Source organism: Sminthopsis crassicaudata, chromosome 3 (assembly GCF_048593235.1).
Source record: "Sminthopsis crassicaudata isolate SCR6 chromosome 3, ASM4859323v1, whole genome shotgun sequence".
Classification (NCBI taxonomy): Eukaryota; Metazoa; Chordata; class Mammalia; order Dasyuromorphia; family Dasyuridae; genus Sminthopsis; species Sminthopsis crassicaudata.
The window spans coordinates 643,144,677-643,161,600 of NC_133619.1; the positions used below are offsets into that span (position 1 = coordinate 643,144,677).

Below are 16,924 nucleotides of genomic sequence, written 5' to 3' on the forward strand. Positions count from 1 at the left end.
TTTTAAACATTTGATAGAATTCACTTGTAAATCTATCTGGTCCTAGTGTTTTCTTTTTAGGGAGGTCATATATGATGTGTTCAATTTCTTCATCTAAAATAGAAATCTAGATCACTTTATAAAAGCAATGGTTTGCCTCTTTCTGGGTCTTCTTTGCAAATGAATAGAAAATACAGGATCATATAATTTCCTTTGTCTAGAGTTGCCTATTATGTGCAAAATGATGCAAGATGGTCCCTCTGACAGGAGAGGCAGAACATAGGGCTTTCTGTTGCTAAATGGTCTCATCCATTAGGTCTGCCACATTCACAAGTGAATCTGGTCAGAGGAAATAAGTGTAGCAGCAAAGACAACCTGAAGACCACTCTCCCCAAGGCCGAGGGCTCTAGAGAGAAAAGTGTGTACACAGTTCAAGGGGATGTGTTTCTGCTTCTGTTCTTGTTATGTCTTCTCAGGAACTATCCCTTTGGAGAAGTTAATCAATGATGATTGTTTATCAGTGATAATGACTGCCCATGATACTCGTCATTAGAAAGTTTTTCCAGACACCCAGCCCAAATCAGCCTTTCTAACTCTGCCCCTACAATCAAAATAGTCCTGCCTCCTCTCTCTCTCCAGTCTGCTTCTCTTCCCTCAATCTCAATTTGTTTGAGGTTCCCAATTTATATGTTCTACATTGACTATAAACGAATCATTATATCACTAGGAAACCATTATTTGTTGTAAGATTAAATCAATCATACCAAATTTAGTATACTATTAATCACCATGCTAAACTAGGTAACCATTGTCTTTATCAATTCCACTGAATTAACACCTTGTGAGAATCCTTGTTTCAGAGTTCTGGCCCATAACACTTTCTGGCAGAAAGTTTGCTGAATTCCATAAACCCCTTATCAGAACACACTTTTCAAATAGTTGAGAGTGCTAAATTTCAACAATAAATTAGTGAAGTTAAATTAAAAATTCCCAAACACAGCCCCAATCCCACACCTCTACCCATAGTTCTGAGGGTTCCTGGAAAGACTCCAGAGGACTTCTGGATGACTAAGCCATGAGTTTTCCCGAGTGCCAATAGCAGTGATGTACTGCAAAGATTCTGCCCCAGTTCCTCTTTGGGCCTAAGGACTGACATTAAGCAGCACAATAATCTATCCAAGATAGCTACTTTCTGTGCCCTTCTGGGTTGTGAGTGAACTACAATTCATTTCCATTATGTAAATGTAAATATGATAACTTCCTTTATATTTAATGATAACTTTTTTTCTATAGGAATATGTTAAACACAAACCAAAAAAAAAAAAAAAAAAAAAAAAAAAGAAAAAAAAGAAAAGAAAAAACAAAATGAAATTTTTTTTGTGGCAATCATTATTTATTGTGAAAATACTACTTTTGCTGTTAAACTGAAAAACAACTGTGGCTTGCCCTGAGATACAGGCAAGGGAACTTGTGGTGAATGGTAAGGACTCTTAAAAGAGCCTTTGATTTGCTTTTAGTGATAGATCCTCGTATATCTGTGTGAATGGTTATTAAACCAACTTTACCAGTTAAAGCTAAATGCCAAGAAGTATTCTCCAGCCTTTCAGAGGATATGATCACAGTCCCAGTCTGCTTATATGAATATGATCCAGTCCTGGCTGAATTCAGCTCTGGGAAACCAAAAGCAAATGGTTCTTCAGTTTCTCCCCTTAGTCCTGCAACATCCATGATTTTCTGAAGGTCTCTGGCTACAGACCAGATTGAGTCGAGGAGGAGAGTCAGAAGGAACAATCAATAGCCTTAAAGAGCTTCAAATTCCCCAGAACAGTCCTTCACAAGGTCACTTTCAGAATGCAGTGGCTTTCCTCTTGGCCTTTGGTTACTCAACAGAAGACAGAGGATTTGTCATTTATCCAGAGCTGCTTATTATGGGTTGGTTAATGTAGGGAGGGTGGTCTCTCTATCAAGATAAGGAGAATGTAGGGGCTTTTGTGCTCAATGGCTTCACCCTCAAGTTCTGCCACATTGAGAAGTTTACCTGGGGGGACCATGCCAGGTAACGTGGAGCCAACTCTCCACAAGGATAAATTCAACAGTTCAGGGAAATTTCGTTGTACTTCTACTCCTCCTATATCTTATCAGGAAGTATTCTATTAATGGCTGATGATTGCTTATCGATAATAACTTGTAACCATAATTGTAGCTGTTAGAAAATGTTTCTGGACATGTAGTCCCAATTACTCTTTGTATCTCTCTTCCACTCTATCCTTGAAGCTAAAACAAACAGATCTGACCTCTTTTTTTCTATGACACCTCTTCAGAAGTTTAAAGACATATGTGCCATGGAAACTGACTTAGGATAAAGTCTTGTTTAGCTAATATTTGTTGTTCTGAGCCCATGTGACCAAGACACCTGTACTAAGAAATACAGTGACAGCTGTATCTTTTTGCAGGAAGACCCAGGGGATTTATATTACTTGGCTTTGATCATTCTTATATCAGAAAAGTGAAATCCAAAGCTTCTTAATCCTCCCACCTTCCCTTTGGTTAATCAAGGGAGGGTAGTTGACTGGAGAGGCAGAGTCAAGAAAACAGACACAGGAACAGAAGCAGCAGTGACAAAGATCCAGGAAAAACCTATCACCTAACCAGAAGCCAACAGCCTACATGGAGAATCCCACAAAATTCTTTTTTTTCAAAGGAATCCCTTTCCTTCACAGATATTATGATGTGGAATATATTCAACGGCTGCGGGATGAGTTTGAACTTCAGGATGAAGATGTAATAATAGTGACCTACCCTAAATCAGGTAAGGAGCAGGGAAAGGAAACAGGACCTGGGGAAGGAGGCTACAAGAGATGAGCTTTCTTCTATTCCTCCACATTCCAGGCTCAGACCTCTGAGAACAAAGAGACTTTAGACTGTAGGTAGCCCAGCCTTCTCATTGGTGACCAGAGATTCCTAAACTTTGGTGCACCCTGGTCTCTCTGGCAGGGAGTTTGGTGAAGCTCATATACCCCTTTTCAGAATAAAAAGTTGAAATAATTAAACTAAGTTTTAAACTTTATTAAGAGATTGTTACAAACAAAGTTGTCCCCCTCAATTTCATGGATCCACTGAAATCTTCTGTGGATAACTCTGGAGATTCATGGACCTCAGCTTAAGAACCTAAAATATAAACAGAGTGTCTTGGGACAAGTACATTAGAGTGAGAATGATTCATTTTTGTGAGTTCAAATATACACTCAGACACTTCCTTGCTCTGTTTTCCTGGACAAATCATTTAGTCTTCTTTGCCTCAGTTTCCTCACCTGTAAAATAAGTTGGAGAATGGATAGCAAACCACTCCAATATATTTGCCAAGAAAACCCCAAATGGTGTCAGGAAGTGTAAGCTAAGACTTCAAATCTGAACACCAACACCAGGGTCTGAGAAGAAAAGAAGCTGGCCAGGAGCCATAAGGCCACCAAAAGAGAGACAGAGAAGACCCATAATCCTGACAGCATGGTCCCCCTTTGCTTGTGTTTGTCCCTCAGGAATGTGTCCTGATCCTCTTTAAAGGAAGAAGTGTTTGAGACACCCCAGGAGGGCCAGGCCAGATTCATGCTCCTGTTCCCAGAGCTCAGTGTCACTGGTAGTCAGGGAAAGAGTCACTGGTAGGAAGACTGGAAAGGGACTATGCTCCAGAGAGACTTAAAACTGAGACAGCATTTGACGTTTCATCAGAAGACTTTGGGAGAAGCAACATTCCACCCCAGGGCTTCCTGACTCTACATCTAATGCTTCATTAACTCCAACACTCCAAGGTCTCTGGAAGGACCCTAGCTTGCATGGAAATGGTACAACCAGGATTAGAACTCAAGTCAAGTCCTCAGACCAAAAAGACAAAGGGGCACTTGTATATATGCTGCTGACCCACCCCTAGAAACACTGCCTGCTAACCTCCTCCTATACCTTTGCTTATGGCAGAATTTAAAAGACAGAATGCACTTCCCATACCCATTTCTCTGGTAAAGTCAGGGACAGCTAGGTGGTGCAATGGATGGATCAGCAGCTCTGAAGTCAGAAGAAATTGAGTGCAAATTTGGCCTCAGACACTTAACACTTCCTTAGGCAAGTCACTCAATCCCAGTTGCCTCAGCAAAAATGCCAAATAAACAAATGAACAAATGAAACCAAACTCTCTGGTAAAGTCTTATCCCTCATTTATAACCCAGAAATCTCTCTCTTAACTTCCTAGTCCCATCAGGGATAGATCTTCCCATGACAGCTGGTTCTCTCTTCCATCTCTCATGCAAACTTCCAGGCAGGATTAGCTAGTGGGATGTTTCACAGAGTTGCACTGTCTGGTCCATCTCACGCCACTATAGTGAACAACGTGAATTCTGGGACCACATGCTTAAGTCTCCCAACTCTGATCACAATACACTGACACACTGTACACTGAGCCTAGACTTTGTGCTGGCCGGCTCCCCCATGCCTGGAAGGTTCCCCTTCCTCATCTTGGTCTCATACCTTCCCTAGCTTCCTGCAGGACTGAGCTCAAATATCACCTTCTACTAGAAGCTTTCCATGAAACTCCCAACTCCCTGCTCTTTCCTCTCTGAGATCTCCCTGCATCCATTCTCTATGTCACTGATATGAACTCAGTTATTCACATTTCTCCTCTTACCTTGGATTATGAGCCCCTTGTGGTAAGAGACTGAGTTTTTCCTTCCCTCTGGTCCCCAGCATTCAGCACAGTGTCTGGCACCCCATAAGTGCTCCAAAGATGCTGGTGGAATCGCCATAGGCTCTTTGGTGTAGCCATCCACCTCCCCAGGCACATTTGAATTTCATCTCAACTTAGTAAGTAGCACTCTCTCAGGTAGAGCTGGGAGTCCTTTCCCCTCCTCCTGTGGAAGTTTTCCACTGGCTTGTTCAAATGTGGGCAAGACTGAAATCTGTGAAGTCTCTCCTGCCTCTCCTACCTATGATTCTGTGAATAATCATGAGACCCTAACCCATCTTTTGTTTTTATTCCATGCAGGAACCCACTGGATGATACAGATCCTCAGCCTGATCTACTCAAAAGGGGATCCCACTTGGGTTAAATCTGTCCCTTCTTGGAAACGTTGTCCCTGGATAGAGGGAGAAAAACAAATGGCTGATAACAGGACAGACTGCCGTCTCTTCACTTCCCATCTCCCAGTCCATCTCTTCCCTAAGTCCTATTTCACCAGCAAGGCCAAGGTGAGCACATGCGGGCCCCAGTTAAAAGAGAAAGAAACAGGTATCTAGGAGGTGGAAGGAGGATGGGACAGAGAGAGGCTGGAGCAACATTTCTGGTTCATATTTCATAGGAATTCAGGAACGGGAGGAAGCAGATGGAGGTTTCTCTCTGCTCTCCATCCTTTACACACTGCCTCATAATTCTCCTGCTTGTTCCATCTGACTATGTCACTGCCCACTTTTTCCTCTGGTGAGGAAGAACAAAGGTTATGTGGAGAAATGTTAGATTCTTACTAGGTGCTAAGTTGGTATTTAATTCTCTAGCTCAGGGTTCACACCTTTAGTTCACACCTTTAAAAAGAGTTCTGAAAAGGAGTTTACACACCTTTAAAAAGAGCTAGTCCCATTAGCTATAGGAATTCCCACAAGCCCCTGGGAGTACCCACAAGCCCATTCTCTGGGAGGATAAAAGGAGAAGTTAGAGTCTGGAAGAGTCATTCTGGTGAAGGTCAAGGAGAAGACTTCCTACACTCTTGGAGGCAGAGTCTGACTCCCATACTCTAGGAGATTCTGAGTCAAGATTTCATTCTCATGTCTACCTTTACTCTGGCTGGAGGCTCCTGAAGCCTCCCAAGAAACCTGCTCCCAGAGAAAAGGATTTACAGAAAAGAAACCTCCTCCCAGAGAAGGATTATAATTGAGAGATGACAGGACTTTACAGAGAACATTCAGGACAAGAGCAAGAGATAAGGAAGGGAAAGGAGAGAAAATGAAAGCATGAAGAGAATTTGGATAAGTTTGAAGAAATGCTGAAAACTGTATTTGGCCTCAGACACGACACTGAGATGATAAAATTTGAAAGGAATTGAAAGGTTTCCTGGAGATTTAATAGTAGGATGGGATTCAGGAGAGACAGAAGAGCTCTTCTTCCAGTATCTAATGGGCCAATATATATACAAGGTTAGGTTTTGTTTGTTTGTTTTATGCCTTGCTCCAAGGAAGAAAGCCAGGAGCAAAGAGGAAAAGTGACAAATAGAGCTAATTGAGGCTAAAAGGATCCCTTTGAGATGGTAAGTGGATTTTCCCCATTTCTACTTTCTCCTCATGTTCTGTACTCAAGGTTACTTTTTTGGTCACAGCTTTCAGGCAGCCTAATGATTCTTATATTTTCTCTTCCTAATCTGTTCTCTAGATCTGTTTCTCTAATGTTTTATATTCTGTTCTATTTTTTTTTTTCATCCTTTTCTATCTTATTTTGTTATTTCCTGGTCTCTTAATCGCTTCACTGGCTTACCTTTGTCCAATTTTAATTTTCAAAGAGCTATTTTCATCTGTGAGACTCTGTATGGTTAACTTTTCCCCACAATCTTCTTGTTTTTTCTTGGATTTTTTTCTTGATGTCTCATTTTTTAATTTTTAAATTCTTTTTTTGAGTTCTTTAATTCTCTCTGGGCAGGGAAACATTTCAAAGAATTATACTACTCACTGGGTATGCTGGTTCCTTCTTTTGCAGAGCCATGTCTCAGCAGTACAGCTGGGCCAGGTATTCCTAATTCCCCCAGTCTTCTTGTATTCAGACTCCTGATTTCTCACACTATCTGTGATTCTGACTAAGTCTCCAATCAAATTTAACTAGCCCCAGGGTTCTTCATTTGCTATTTCTGTGGAGCTGGCCTGGAGCTGTTTGCATTTCACCCAAGGAAACCTCATCCTGGGGACTTTCTTCTCATCTTCTGTTCTCAGGAGGAACACTGTTCTACAAGTCTTTGTTTCTCTGAAGTCTATGTTCACTCTGAGGCACAAATTTGTTCTGTTTGTGGGGAAAATCTGGAGAGCTTGAAATGTTCTGACTCATTTTCCTAACCTTATTTTCAGTAAGGCTTCCTAAAACCACTTGACTTCCTCCTCCAGAATGTTTAGCTCTAGATCAGTAGCCACACCATCCTGGTTATTAGTGATGGTAAGAGATGTCTTGTCTGCTTCTTTTGTGTATTTTCACTATCTTTTCTTAATCTCTTCTGCTAACCCCCTACCATTTTTATCTTCTATCTTGTCCATTTTTGCATCCAACTTTCCCTTGAAATCTCTAATTTTCTTGAAGAGATCTCTTGTCCATCCTACTCTATTGTTTTCTTCTAAATCTTTCCATTGCTCACTTAAGAAAACCTTCTTTTGGGTCCTTGCTATTCTCTGAAATTTTGCATTCATTTGGGCATATATTTAATCTACCTCTTTCCCTTCCATTTTCCTTCTTCCCTCAGCTGTTTGTAAAACTTCAGCAGACAACCATTTAGCTTTTTCACACTTCTTTTTATCTGGAATGCTTTGTCTTTGTGGCTGCCTCCCAGACAATATTTCAAACTTTTGTCCAGAGATATTTAGGCACTCTATATACCAGTCTTTATCCTTTTAATCTATCAATTAATCTTCATTTTATATTCATGAATGATAGAAATTAGTTCATACCTATAGGGTCAGATAGTTTCCCCCTCTCTCTTCCACTGAAATCTGAATTGTGCTACAAGAAGTTCAGGATCTGAGTCATAGTCAGCTTTAGGTTTTATTTTAACTGACTACATAGCGTTTCTCCACATTTGAATGCACAATATATAAAGAATGAGATTTCTATGTGGACCATCAGGTGATATTCATACAATATTGTTGTTGAAGTGTATAATGATCTCCTGGTCTTGCTCATTTCACTCAGCATCAGTTGATATAAGTCTCTCCAAGCCTCTCTGTATTCATCCTGCTGGTCATTTCTTACAGAACAATAATATTCCATAATATTCACATACCATAATTTGCCCAACTATTCTCCAATTGATGGGCATCCATTCATTTTCCAGTTTCTAGCCACTACAAAAAGGGCTGTCACAAACATTTTGGCACATACAGGTCCCTTTCCCTTCTTTAATATTTCCTTGGTATAAAAGCCTGGTAGTAGCACTGCTGAATCAAAGGGTATGTACAGTTTGATAACTTTTGGGGCATAATTCCAGATTGCTCTCCAGAATGGCTGGATTCTTTCACATCTCCACCAACAATGCATCAGTGTCCCAGTTTTCCTACATACCCTCCAATGTTCATCATTATTTGTTCCTGTCACCTTAGCCAATCTGACAGGTGTGTAGTGGCATCTCTGACCTGTCTAAATTTGCATTTCTCTGATCAATAGTGATTTGGAATACTCTTTCATATGAGTGGAAGTAGTTTCAATTTCATCATTTGAAAATTGTCTATTCATATCCTTTGACCATTTATCAATTGGAGAATGGTCTGATTTCTTATAAATTAGAGTCAGTTCTCTATATATTTTGGAAATGAGGCCTTTATCAGAACTTTTAATTGTAAAAATATTTTTCCAATTTGTTACTTCCTCTATATTGTGATCAATAATGATCTTTAGTTCTCTTTTGGTCACAAATTCCTTCCTCCTCCACAAGTCTGAGAGGTAAACTATCCTCTGTTCCCCTAATCTATTTATGATCTCATTCTTTATGCCTAAATCATGGACCCATCTTGATCTTATCTTGGTATATAGTGTTAAGTGTGGGTCCATATCTAATTTCTGCCATACTAATTTCCAGTTTTCCCAACAGTTTCATAAAAGAGATTTCAAATAGACTCATTTAAATTGATCATTTTATAATGAGTCAGTTTATGAGGGAAAAAATGGAGAAAAAACTTGGGAAATATTTTTTCCCAGTTCAAACTGTTTGATATCTGTTTCAAATTTGTAAAATAACATTTTATTATCCCCCAACTATGAGTATACTACTTGTAACAATAATTGTTAGACATTCATTGATTTTTATTCAAATTTGACATCCAAACTTTATCTCTCCTCTCCTTCCTCTTACTCCTCCTTTAGGAAGAAAGCAATCTCATATAAATTATATGTACAATCATAAAAAAACATTGTCTTGTGAATTAGAGTAGGAAATGAGGAAATCAAACTATCACTCTTTGCAGATGACATGATGGTATACTTAGAGAACCCCAAAGACTTTGCTAAAAAGCTATTAGAAATAATTCAGAATTTTAGCAAAGTTGCAGGATACAAAATAAATCCACATAAATCCTCAGCATTTTTATATACCACCAACAAACTGCAACAGCAAGAAATACAAAGAGAAATTCCATTTCAAACAAATGTTGAGAGTATAAAATATTTGGGAATCCATCTACCAAAAAAGAGTCAGGAATTATGTGAGAAAAATTACGAAATACTTGCCACAAAAATAAAGTCAGATTTAAATAATTGGAAAGAAATTCGGTGCTCTTGGATAGGCTGAGCGAATATAATAAAGATGACAATACTCCCCAAACTAATCTATTTATTTAGTGCTATACCAATCAGACTCCCAAGAAACTATTTTAATGATGGAGAAAAAATAACAACAAAATTCATATGGAAGAATAAAAGGTCGAGAATTGCAAGGGAACTAATGAAAAAAAAGTCATATGAAGGTGGTCTAGGTGTACCTGATCTAAAGCTACATTATATAGCAGCAGTCATCCAAACCACAGTCCTTCTTTGCATTGTCTGCACCCTGTTTGTTAATAAGCATATTTCCAGAGCATCTTCATGTACTCCTTCTGATCATAGAACCTTTACTTCTTCTAGTCAATCAAATGAAACATTTAATAAGCACTCAGTGTGCTCCTAGAATTGCTTTCTTCTGTGTCCTTTCTTTATAAAATTTCCACTTCCTCCAGAATAGACATCCTTTCTATTATATACTTCCCTTTTCCATACTTTTCAGTTGAAAACTAGTTTAATTTGAGTTACAAACTGCTGCCATACACATTATTATCTGTCCTTTATTTGAATGCCATCCTCAGCCAGGATATTGTCATGCCTTTATTCTAAGTCACTATCTAATACATGTTTATTCCCTTTCTTTCCTTATTTTTCCTTATTGCTAAGTAAATGACTATATTTTATATCTAATATTCACATTATTGTGAATAGCTGCTTTGCATTAATAGAAAGACATTGGCAAGAACTAAAAAACTAAAGTCATGAATGAAGAAATTTTATTCCTCACAAAAGAATCATGTGTAGAATTTTGACAAAATCTAAGTGTAACTCCAATTCTGAGGTGGTTTTTCTATGAGAAGCAGGATCTGATATTATGAGAGTATTTAGGGAAAAGCAATCTAGCCCCTGGGGTGAGTAGGTGCTGTCATGACCATAGCAGAAATATGTAGTTACCAACATGAGTGATCCATCTATGAGTAATTACATACAATAGAAACAGTTTACCAGTAGCACCAATGGTCAAAGATAATTAAGTCAGCCAGCCAAAAAGGATTTATTATGCACCTGATATCTGCCAGCACAGTAGTAAAGACTAGGGATATAAGAAATGGATGGAGAAGGCAGCTCCAAAATTGGGTCAAATGTTCTCCCTGCTACAGATGCTTCATGGGGAAGGAAAATGGATGTGCTAACCATGCAATCTTCCAAATTCTCTTTCAGATCCTTTATGTTGCCAGGAATCCAAGGGACATCCTTGTATCTTTATACCATTTTAAAAATTATATCCCATGTTACCCGTTATACTCAACTTTTGAGCATTTCTTCGAAGATTTCCTGCAGGGAAAAGGTGAGTGAAGAAGGAATGCTGGAACTGCATCCTACTTCCCATCCTTATCACTTTTCCCTATATTTATTCCACACCCTTATGGCATCATAATGAAAATCCCTATTTTATTGACATCTTTTCATTTCGTGGGAGGCACATGCCTTCCAACAGCTCAGCAATATAGACAGAGCAAAGACTGCCTCCCCCATCTTAGAGAAGAGTGTTAGAAGAGAAGACTGCAAAAGGGATTTTTTCAAGACTATATGACCAAGAAATTTACAGAGCTGACACTCATTGGAGCCCAGGCCTTTTGAGTCCAAGACCAGTGTTCTTTAGGAAAGGCAGAGCTCAAGACACCAACCATCTCAGGGCCTGGATTGAAATGTAAATCATTCAATTCCCCTACTTCCTCCATTTACTTCAGGGGCCAACCTAGCTTTTTGTCTTGCTGAGAACTCTCAGGCTAAGGCCAGCACCTGAGCCATGTTCTTGGTTGTACTTGTGACTTCCCTGGGGCTCTCCTCCTAGCTAGACTGCTCTTGGATGACATTTTGCTGTGATTAGGAATCAAGCTCCCTCTCTACTCCCAACCTCACTATTCCCCCTACCCTCTCTCCTAGACACACACTGTAAGGTAAGAGTAAAACTTAGTTCTTTGTCCAAGACTCTCATTCTGACAAACATCTAGGGCAGAGTAAGCACCTTATCAGTATGAAACAGAAATAACCTGGGCTCCCATCTCTCTTTTTCTATTCATTTCCAGTTCTATATGGGTCCTGGTTTGACCACATCAAAGGATGGCTACCCATGAGAAATTCAGAGAAGTTTTTGTTCCTAACCTATGAGGAACTTCATCAAGTAAGGTCTTTGTCCTTTTCCCTTTTCATCTTTCCAGGGGTCCCCATTAATGTTACGGCCTTCTCTTTTTTCAATTCTTTCCAATTAATCTTGCATATATCTTAGTTCTGCATGACAGGTTGCATATTGTTTCATTCAGAAAAGGAACAATATTTTCTAAGGATTATGTGCCAGGCATTTTGCTAAGTGCTAGGAATACAAAGAAAGGCAAAAGATAGCTCCTGCCCTCAGCCACCATAAAATCTAATTGGGGAGAATGTGCAAACAACATTGTATGAATAAGAACAGTACTGTAATAAATTGGACACATTCAGGAGAAGGGCAGGCTAGGATGAGGAGGGCTTGGGAAAGGCTTCCTTTAGAAGGTAGGATTTCCATTAGGATTTTTTAAAAGCCAGGGAAGTCAGACAGAATGGACAGTGATGTATTTTCCAAGCATGGGGGAAAGTCAGAACAAATGCCCCAAACCAAGACATGGAGGCTCTTCTTCATCAGTGACTGACATTGGGTCAAGAAAGAGGGGAAAGCAGCCACAAACATCTAGGAACGGGACAGATCACACAAACCTAAGGAGAAAGCTGGAGTATCAACCCAGCATGTCAGAAACTGCATTAACAGAGCAGCTGAGAAAGAGAAAGGAAGATTGAGTCCCAGTTCAAAGAGGCCGGACTCCATATGCCAGTGTTTGGTTCTGAAGGTACCAACATATGGTGCAGTAACTTATTTATCAAAAAACAAACAAACAAACCATTAAGTGTTCTTTACAGTAGCTGCCAGTTCTGATCCTGGGTCCATCCTCTGGTCCAGTCATGGCTGCTCACTCTGAATCTCTTCCATGGAGATCCTGGCATTTGTTAAGAGCTCTTTGCAGGATATCTCCACATCTGTCAGAAGCTTGTTCCTGTGACAGCCATTGGAGGCTGATTTTCTCTGTGGGGTTTGAGAACTTGGTGGGAGGAGCTCCACAATCTTGAGTAAGAAGGACCTCTTTTCTCCTCCTCAGGAATCTCTTGAGTTTTCCCTTACCCACCAACCATGTCTACTTTCCTTCCTGCCTAATGTCCTTCCTTTCATTTCATTATGGTTTTGTTCATCCCTTATCTCTTTCTTCTATCTTCCTTCTCCTCTTCATTTCCTAGCCTTTAAAAAATTTCCTCAGAGATCTCTTGCATTCTTCCCTATGACCCTACCCTGCTGGTTTTCTTTTCCCTGTTTTCTCTAATCCCTTTTCCCTCTCTCCTTCCTCAACCACTCCATCTCCTAATAGTATATATTTTGTTTTTCCCCATCTACTCAGTGTCCCTTAACTTCCCCTTCAAATACTTCTTCCAGCTTCCTCTTTCTTCCTCTTTTCCTTTATATCTCCTTCCTGTTTTCTTTCTTTCCCTTTATGTCTTTTTCCTGTTCTCTCTTCCTTTCTGTCTTTACTTCCACCTACTTCTCTCCCTTTTTCATTTCTTTTCATTTCTCTTTCTGTTTTTTTTTACTCCATTTACTCCATTTTCTTTCCCTCCATCTCTTCCAATTTTTTTCTTTCTTTCTTTCACTACAGTTATTGTTCCTATTTCCTTTTCCTTTTTCTTTCCCTCCATCTCTTCCTTCTGTTCTCTTTCTTTATTTCTTTTTCTTCAACTCTTCTATTTTCATTTAATTTCTTTCTTTCTCTCAATTTCTCATATTTGTTGTTTCTTCCTTGGTCTTTGCCTCTATTTCTTCTTCTACTTTACCCCAGCTCCTCTGTTTTTTTCTCTTTTCTCATTTTTTCCTATAGGTTTCTTCTTTCTTTTATTAGTTTCAATTGTTCTCTGTTCTTCTGTTCCTTTATCTCCACCTCCCATACCAGCTCTTCATCCACTCACCATAATTTCTTATTTTACCTCCTGTTCCTGTTTCTTATTCTACCTTCAAATTGTCTACCTTCTCTCCTTCCCTACCTGATTTCCTTTTCGTCCTCCTTCCCATTCCCACTACTCTCTAGGACCCACTCTAATGTCTTTTCCCCCTGTCCTTAGTGTTTTCTCTTTTTCCCTCAAAACTTTCCCTTGGCAAGATAGTGAATAAAAATAGCAATCTAGTGTTTGACAAACCCAAAGATCCCAACTTTTGGGATAAGAATTCATTATTTGACAAAAACTCCTGGGAAAACTGGAAATTAGTATGGCAGAAACTAGGCATGGACCCACATTTAACACCACATACTAAGATAAGATCAAAATGGGTCCAAGATTTAGGCATAAACAATGAGATCATAAATAAATTAGAGGAACAGAGGATAGTTTACCTCTCAGACTTCTGGAGGAGGAAGGAATTTGTGTCCAAAGGAGAACTAGAGATCATTATTGATCACAAAATAGAAAATTTTGATTACATCAAATTAAAAGTTTTTGCACAAACAAATCTAATGCAAACAAGATTAGAAGGGGAAGTAACAAATTGGGAAAATATTTTTACAGTTAAAGGTTCTGATAAAGGCCTCAACTCCAAAATATACAGAGAATTGACTTTAATTTATAAGAAATCAAGCCATTCTCCAATTGATAAATGGTCAAAGGATATGAACAGACTATTTTCAGATGATGAAATTAAAACTATTTCCACTCCAAATCACTATTGATCAGAGAAATGCAAATGAAGACAGCTCAGAGCTACCACTACACACCTGTCAGATTGGCTAAGATGACAGGAACAAAAAAACGATGAATGTTGGAGGGGTGTGGGAAAACTGGGACACTGATGCATTCTTGGTGGAGTTGTGAAAGAATCCAACCATTCTGGAGAGCAATCTGGAATTATGCCCAAAAAGTTATCAAAATGTGCATACCCTTTGACCTAGCAGTGCTACTACTGGGCTTATATCCCAAGGAAATACTGAAGAAGGGAAAGGGACCTGTATGTGCCAAAATATTTGTGGCAGCCCTTTTTGTAGTAGCTAGAAACTGGAAAATGAATGGATGTCCATCAACTGGAGAATAGTTGGGCAAATTATGGTATATGAATGTTATGGAATATTATTGCTCTGTAAGAAAATAACCAATAGGAGGAATACAGAGAGGCTTGGAGAGACTTACATCAACTGATGCTGAGTGAAACGAGCAGAACTAGGGGATCATTATACATTTCCACAATGATACAGTATGAGGATGTATTCTGATGGAAGTGGAAATCTTCAACATAGAGAAGAGCTAATCCAATTCCAATTGATCAATGATGGACAGAATCAGCTACACCCAGAAAAGAACACTGGGAAATGAGTATAAACTGTGAGCATTTTTTTTTTGTTTTTCATCCCAGATTATTTATACAATTCTTCCTTTGCAACAACAACAACAACAAAATTCGGTTCTGCACATATATATTGTACATAGGATATACTATAAGATATTTAATATATATGGGAATGCCTGCCATCTAGGGGAGGGGATGGAGGGAAGGAGGGGAAAAACTCAGAACAGAAAGGAGTACAAGGAATAATGTTGCTTTTTAAAAAAATTACCTATGCATATGTACTGTCAAAAAAATGTTATAATTATTAAATAAATAAATAAGTGAACTTTCCCTTCAGATTTTTCTTTCTCCCTCTATCTAAAATCCCTGTTTCTGCTTCTTTTACACTTTTGGCCTTTCCCTTTCCCTCCTTTTCTTTCTCTAAGACTTTCATCCCACCATTATAGGTTGTATTTTTTCCTAGAATCCTAAGGTCAGTGTGGAAAAAATTTGCCAATTCTTGGGCAAGGAGCTGAATGAGGAAAAAATCAATTCAGTCATGGAGAATTCTTCCTTCCCAGTTATGAAAAACCACATTCTGGAAACCAAAGAACCTATGCCAGTAGAAAATATGGAAACTTGCAAAATTATGTTGATGAGAAAAGGTGAGAAGCAATGTTGTAGGACCACAAGAGAGTTAAGTAGGTGGTTCACCCCTCCCCCTATCCCAGCTGACATCTGGGCATTCAGAAATAGAATCAGAGAAGGTGGGAATCACAAAACAGTAGGTCAGAAAAGAGGCAGCCAAAGAATTTAATTTCTTTCTTTCTCTCAATTTCTCATATTTGTTGTTTCTTCCTTGGTCTTTGCCTCTATTTCTTCTTCTATTTTACCCCAGCTCCTCTGTTTTTTTCTCTTTTCTCATTTTTTCCTACAAGTTTCTTCTTTCTTTTATTAGCTTCAATTGTTCTCTGTTCTTCTGTTCCTTTATCTCCACCTCCCATACCAGCTCTTCATCAACTCAGCATAATTTCTTATTTTACCTCCTGTTCCTGTTTCCTATTCTACCTTCAAATTGTTTACCTTCTCTCCTTCCCTACCTGATTTCCTTTTCGTCCTCCTTCCCATTCCCACTACTCCCTAGGACCCACTCTAATGTCTTTTCCCCCTGTCCTTAGTGTTTTCTCTTTTTCCCTTTATATTTTTATGCAATGACACACTCAGAGATAGAATGCATGAGTTTCAAAGAAAATCTCTCCCAAGTTTTTGTTCATCTGAGGAAAACCAAGCAGAGGAAGAGGCAAGCCTCCCTGCCAGTTGGATGGCGGGAGTTTAGGGTTAGAGAACTCACTGGTTGCAGGGGAGGGTGATATCCCATCAATATCAGTCACTGCAGTCTACTCATGTCTCCTTCCTGAGCCAAGAAGGAAGGGAAGAAGGGGATGGGAAAAAATGATCACTAAAGACATGATCCCAGCACCTGTTGTTCCATATGTGACAGGAATCTGTGGAGACTGGAAAAACCACTTCACAGTGACTCAAATGGAAACATTCAACAAGCTGTACCAAGAGAAGATGAAGGGGATGGACCAAGATCTCTTCCTATGGGATCAATGCTGAGATGGAGATCATCTGGTCGTCTCTGATTCACCCAAATATGATCAACAAATGATCATTCTGGCTCCTCCTTTGCATCACTCTTCTGCTTTTACTCTCATTGCTATAACTAACAGGAAGAAAATTAGAATTGAGACAAAGGACATCCATGCTGCTTCCCAAAGGAAAGCTTCCAGTGGGGATCCCTTGCTCAACATGCTAATTGTACCGTTGACACACATACTCTGGATGCTATTGTGGAACAATCCTTTTAAGCCTGTGATTTAAACATAAATGAATGCTGAATGTTGTGGGCATGATCTGCCTGTTGAGATGATGGTGAATGTAATAATTTCTCAACAAATTGATAATGCTGAGATTATGTAATGTTAAATAATTCTTGCCTTGATGAAATAAATTTAATGACCCCAACCTTGTCATGAAGAATAGTTTGCAAAATGAGATATTTTTGCATTATAATT

At 39.1% G+C, this 16,924-nt stretch overlaps 1 protein-coding gene and 1 pseudogene across 1 annotated transcript; one reads left to right on the forward strand and one right to left on the reverse strand.

Annotated features, from left to right (window-relative positions):
- Positions 1–2,030, reverse strand: part of LOC141562623 (sulfotransferase 2A1-like) — a 21,870-nt pseudogene extending 19,840 nt beyond the window's left edge.
- On the forward strand, positions 2,029–16,534 carry LOC141562624 (sulfotransferase 2A1-like). Its single transcript, XM_074302629.1, has 7 exons — positions 2,029–2,035; positions 2,681–2,788; positions 5,009–5,211; positions 10,679–10,805; positions 11,548–11,642; positions 15,331–15,511; positions 16,348–16,534. The coding sequence occupies exons 1-7, from the start codon at positions 2,029–2,031 to the stop codon at positions 16,464–16,466; spliced, it is 840 nt and encodes a 279-aa protein (XP_074158730.1). The 3' UTR covers positions 16,467–16,534.
- Positions 16,535–16,924: the final 390 nt, after the last annotated feature.

Bases quoted from the DNA above. Each gene is read 5' to 3' on its own strand.
- LOC141562624 (XM_074302629.1), top strand. The intron at 2,789-5,008 runs GTAAGGAGCAGG...TATTCCATGCAG, and splicing joins AGTGACCTACCCTAAATCAG to GAACCCACTGGATGATACAG. The intron at 15,512-16,347 runs GTGAGAAGCAAT...CATATGTGACAG, and splicing joins AATTATGTTGATGAGAAAAG to GAATCTGTGGAGACTGGAAA.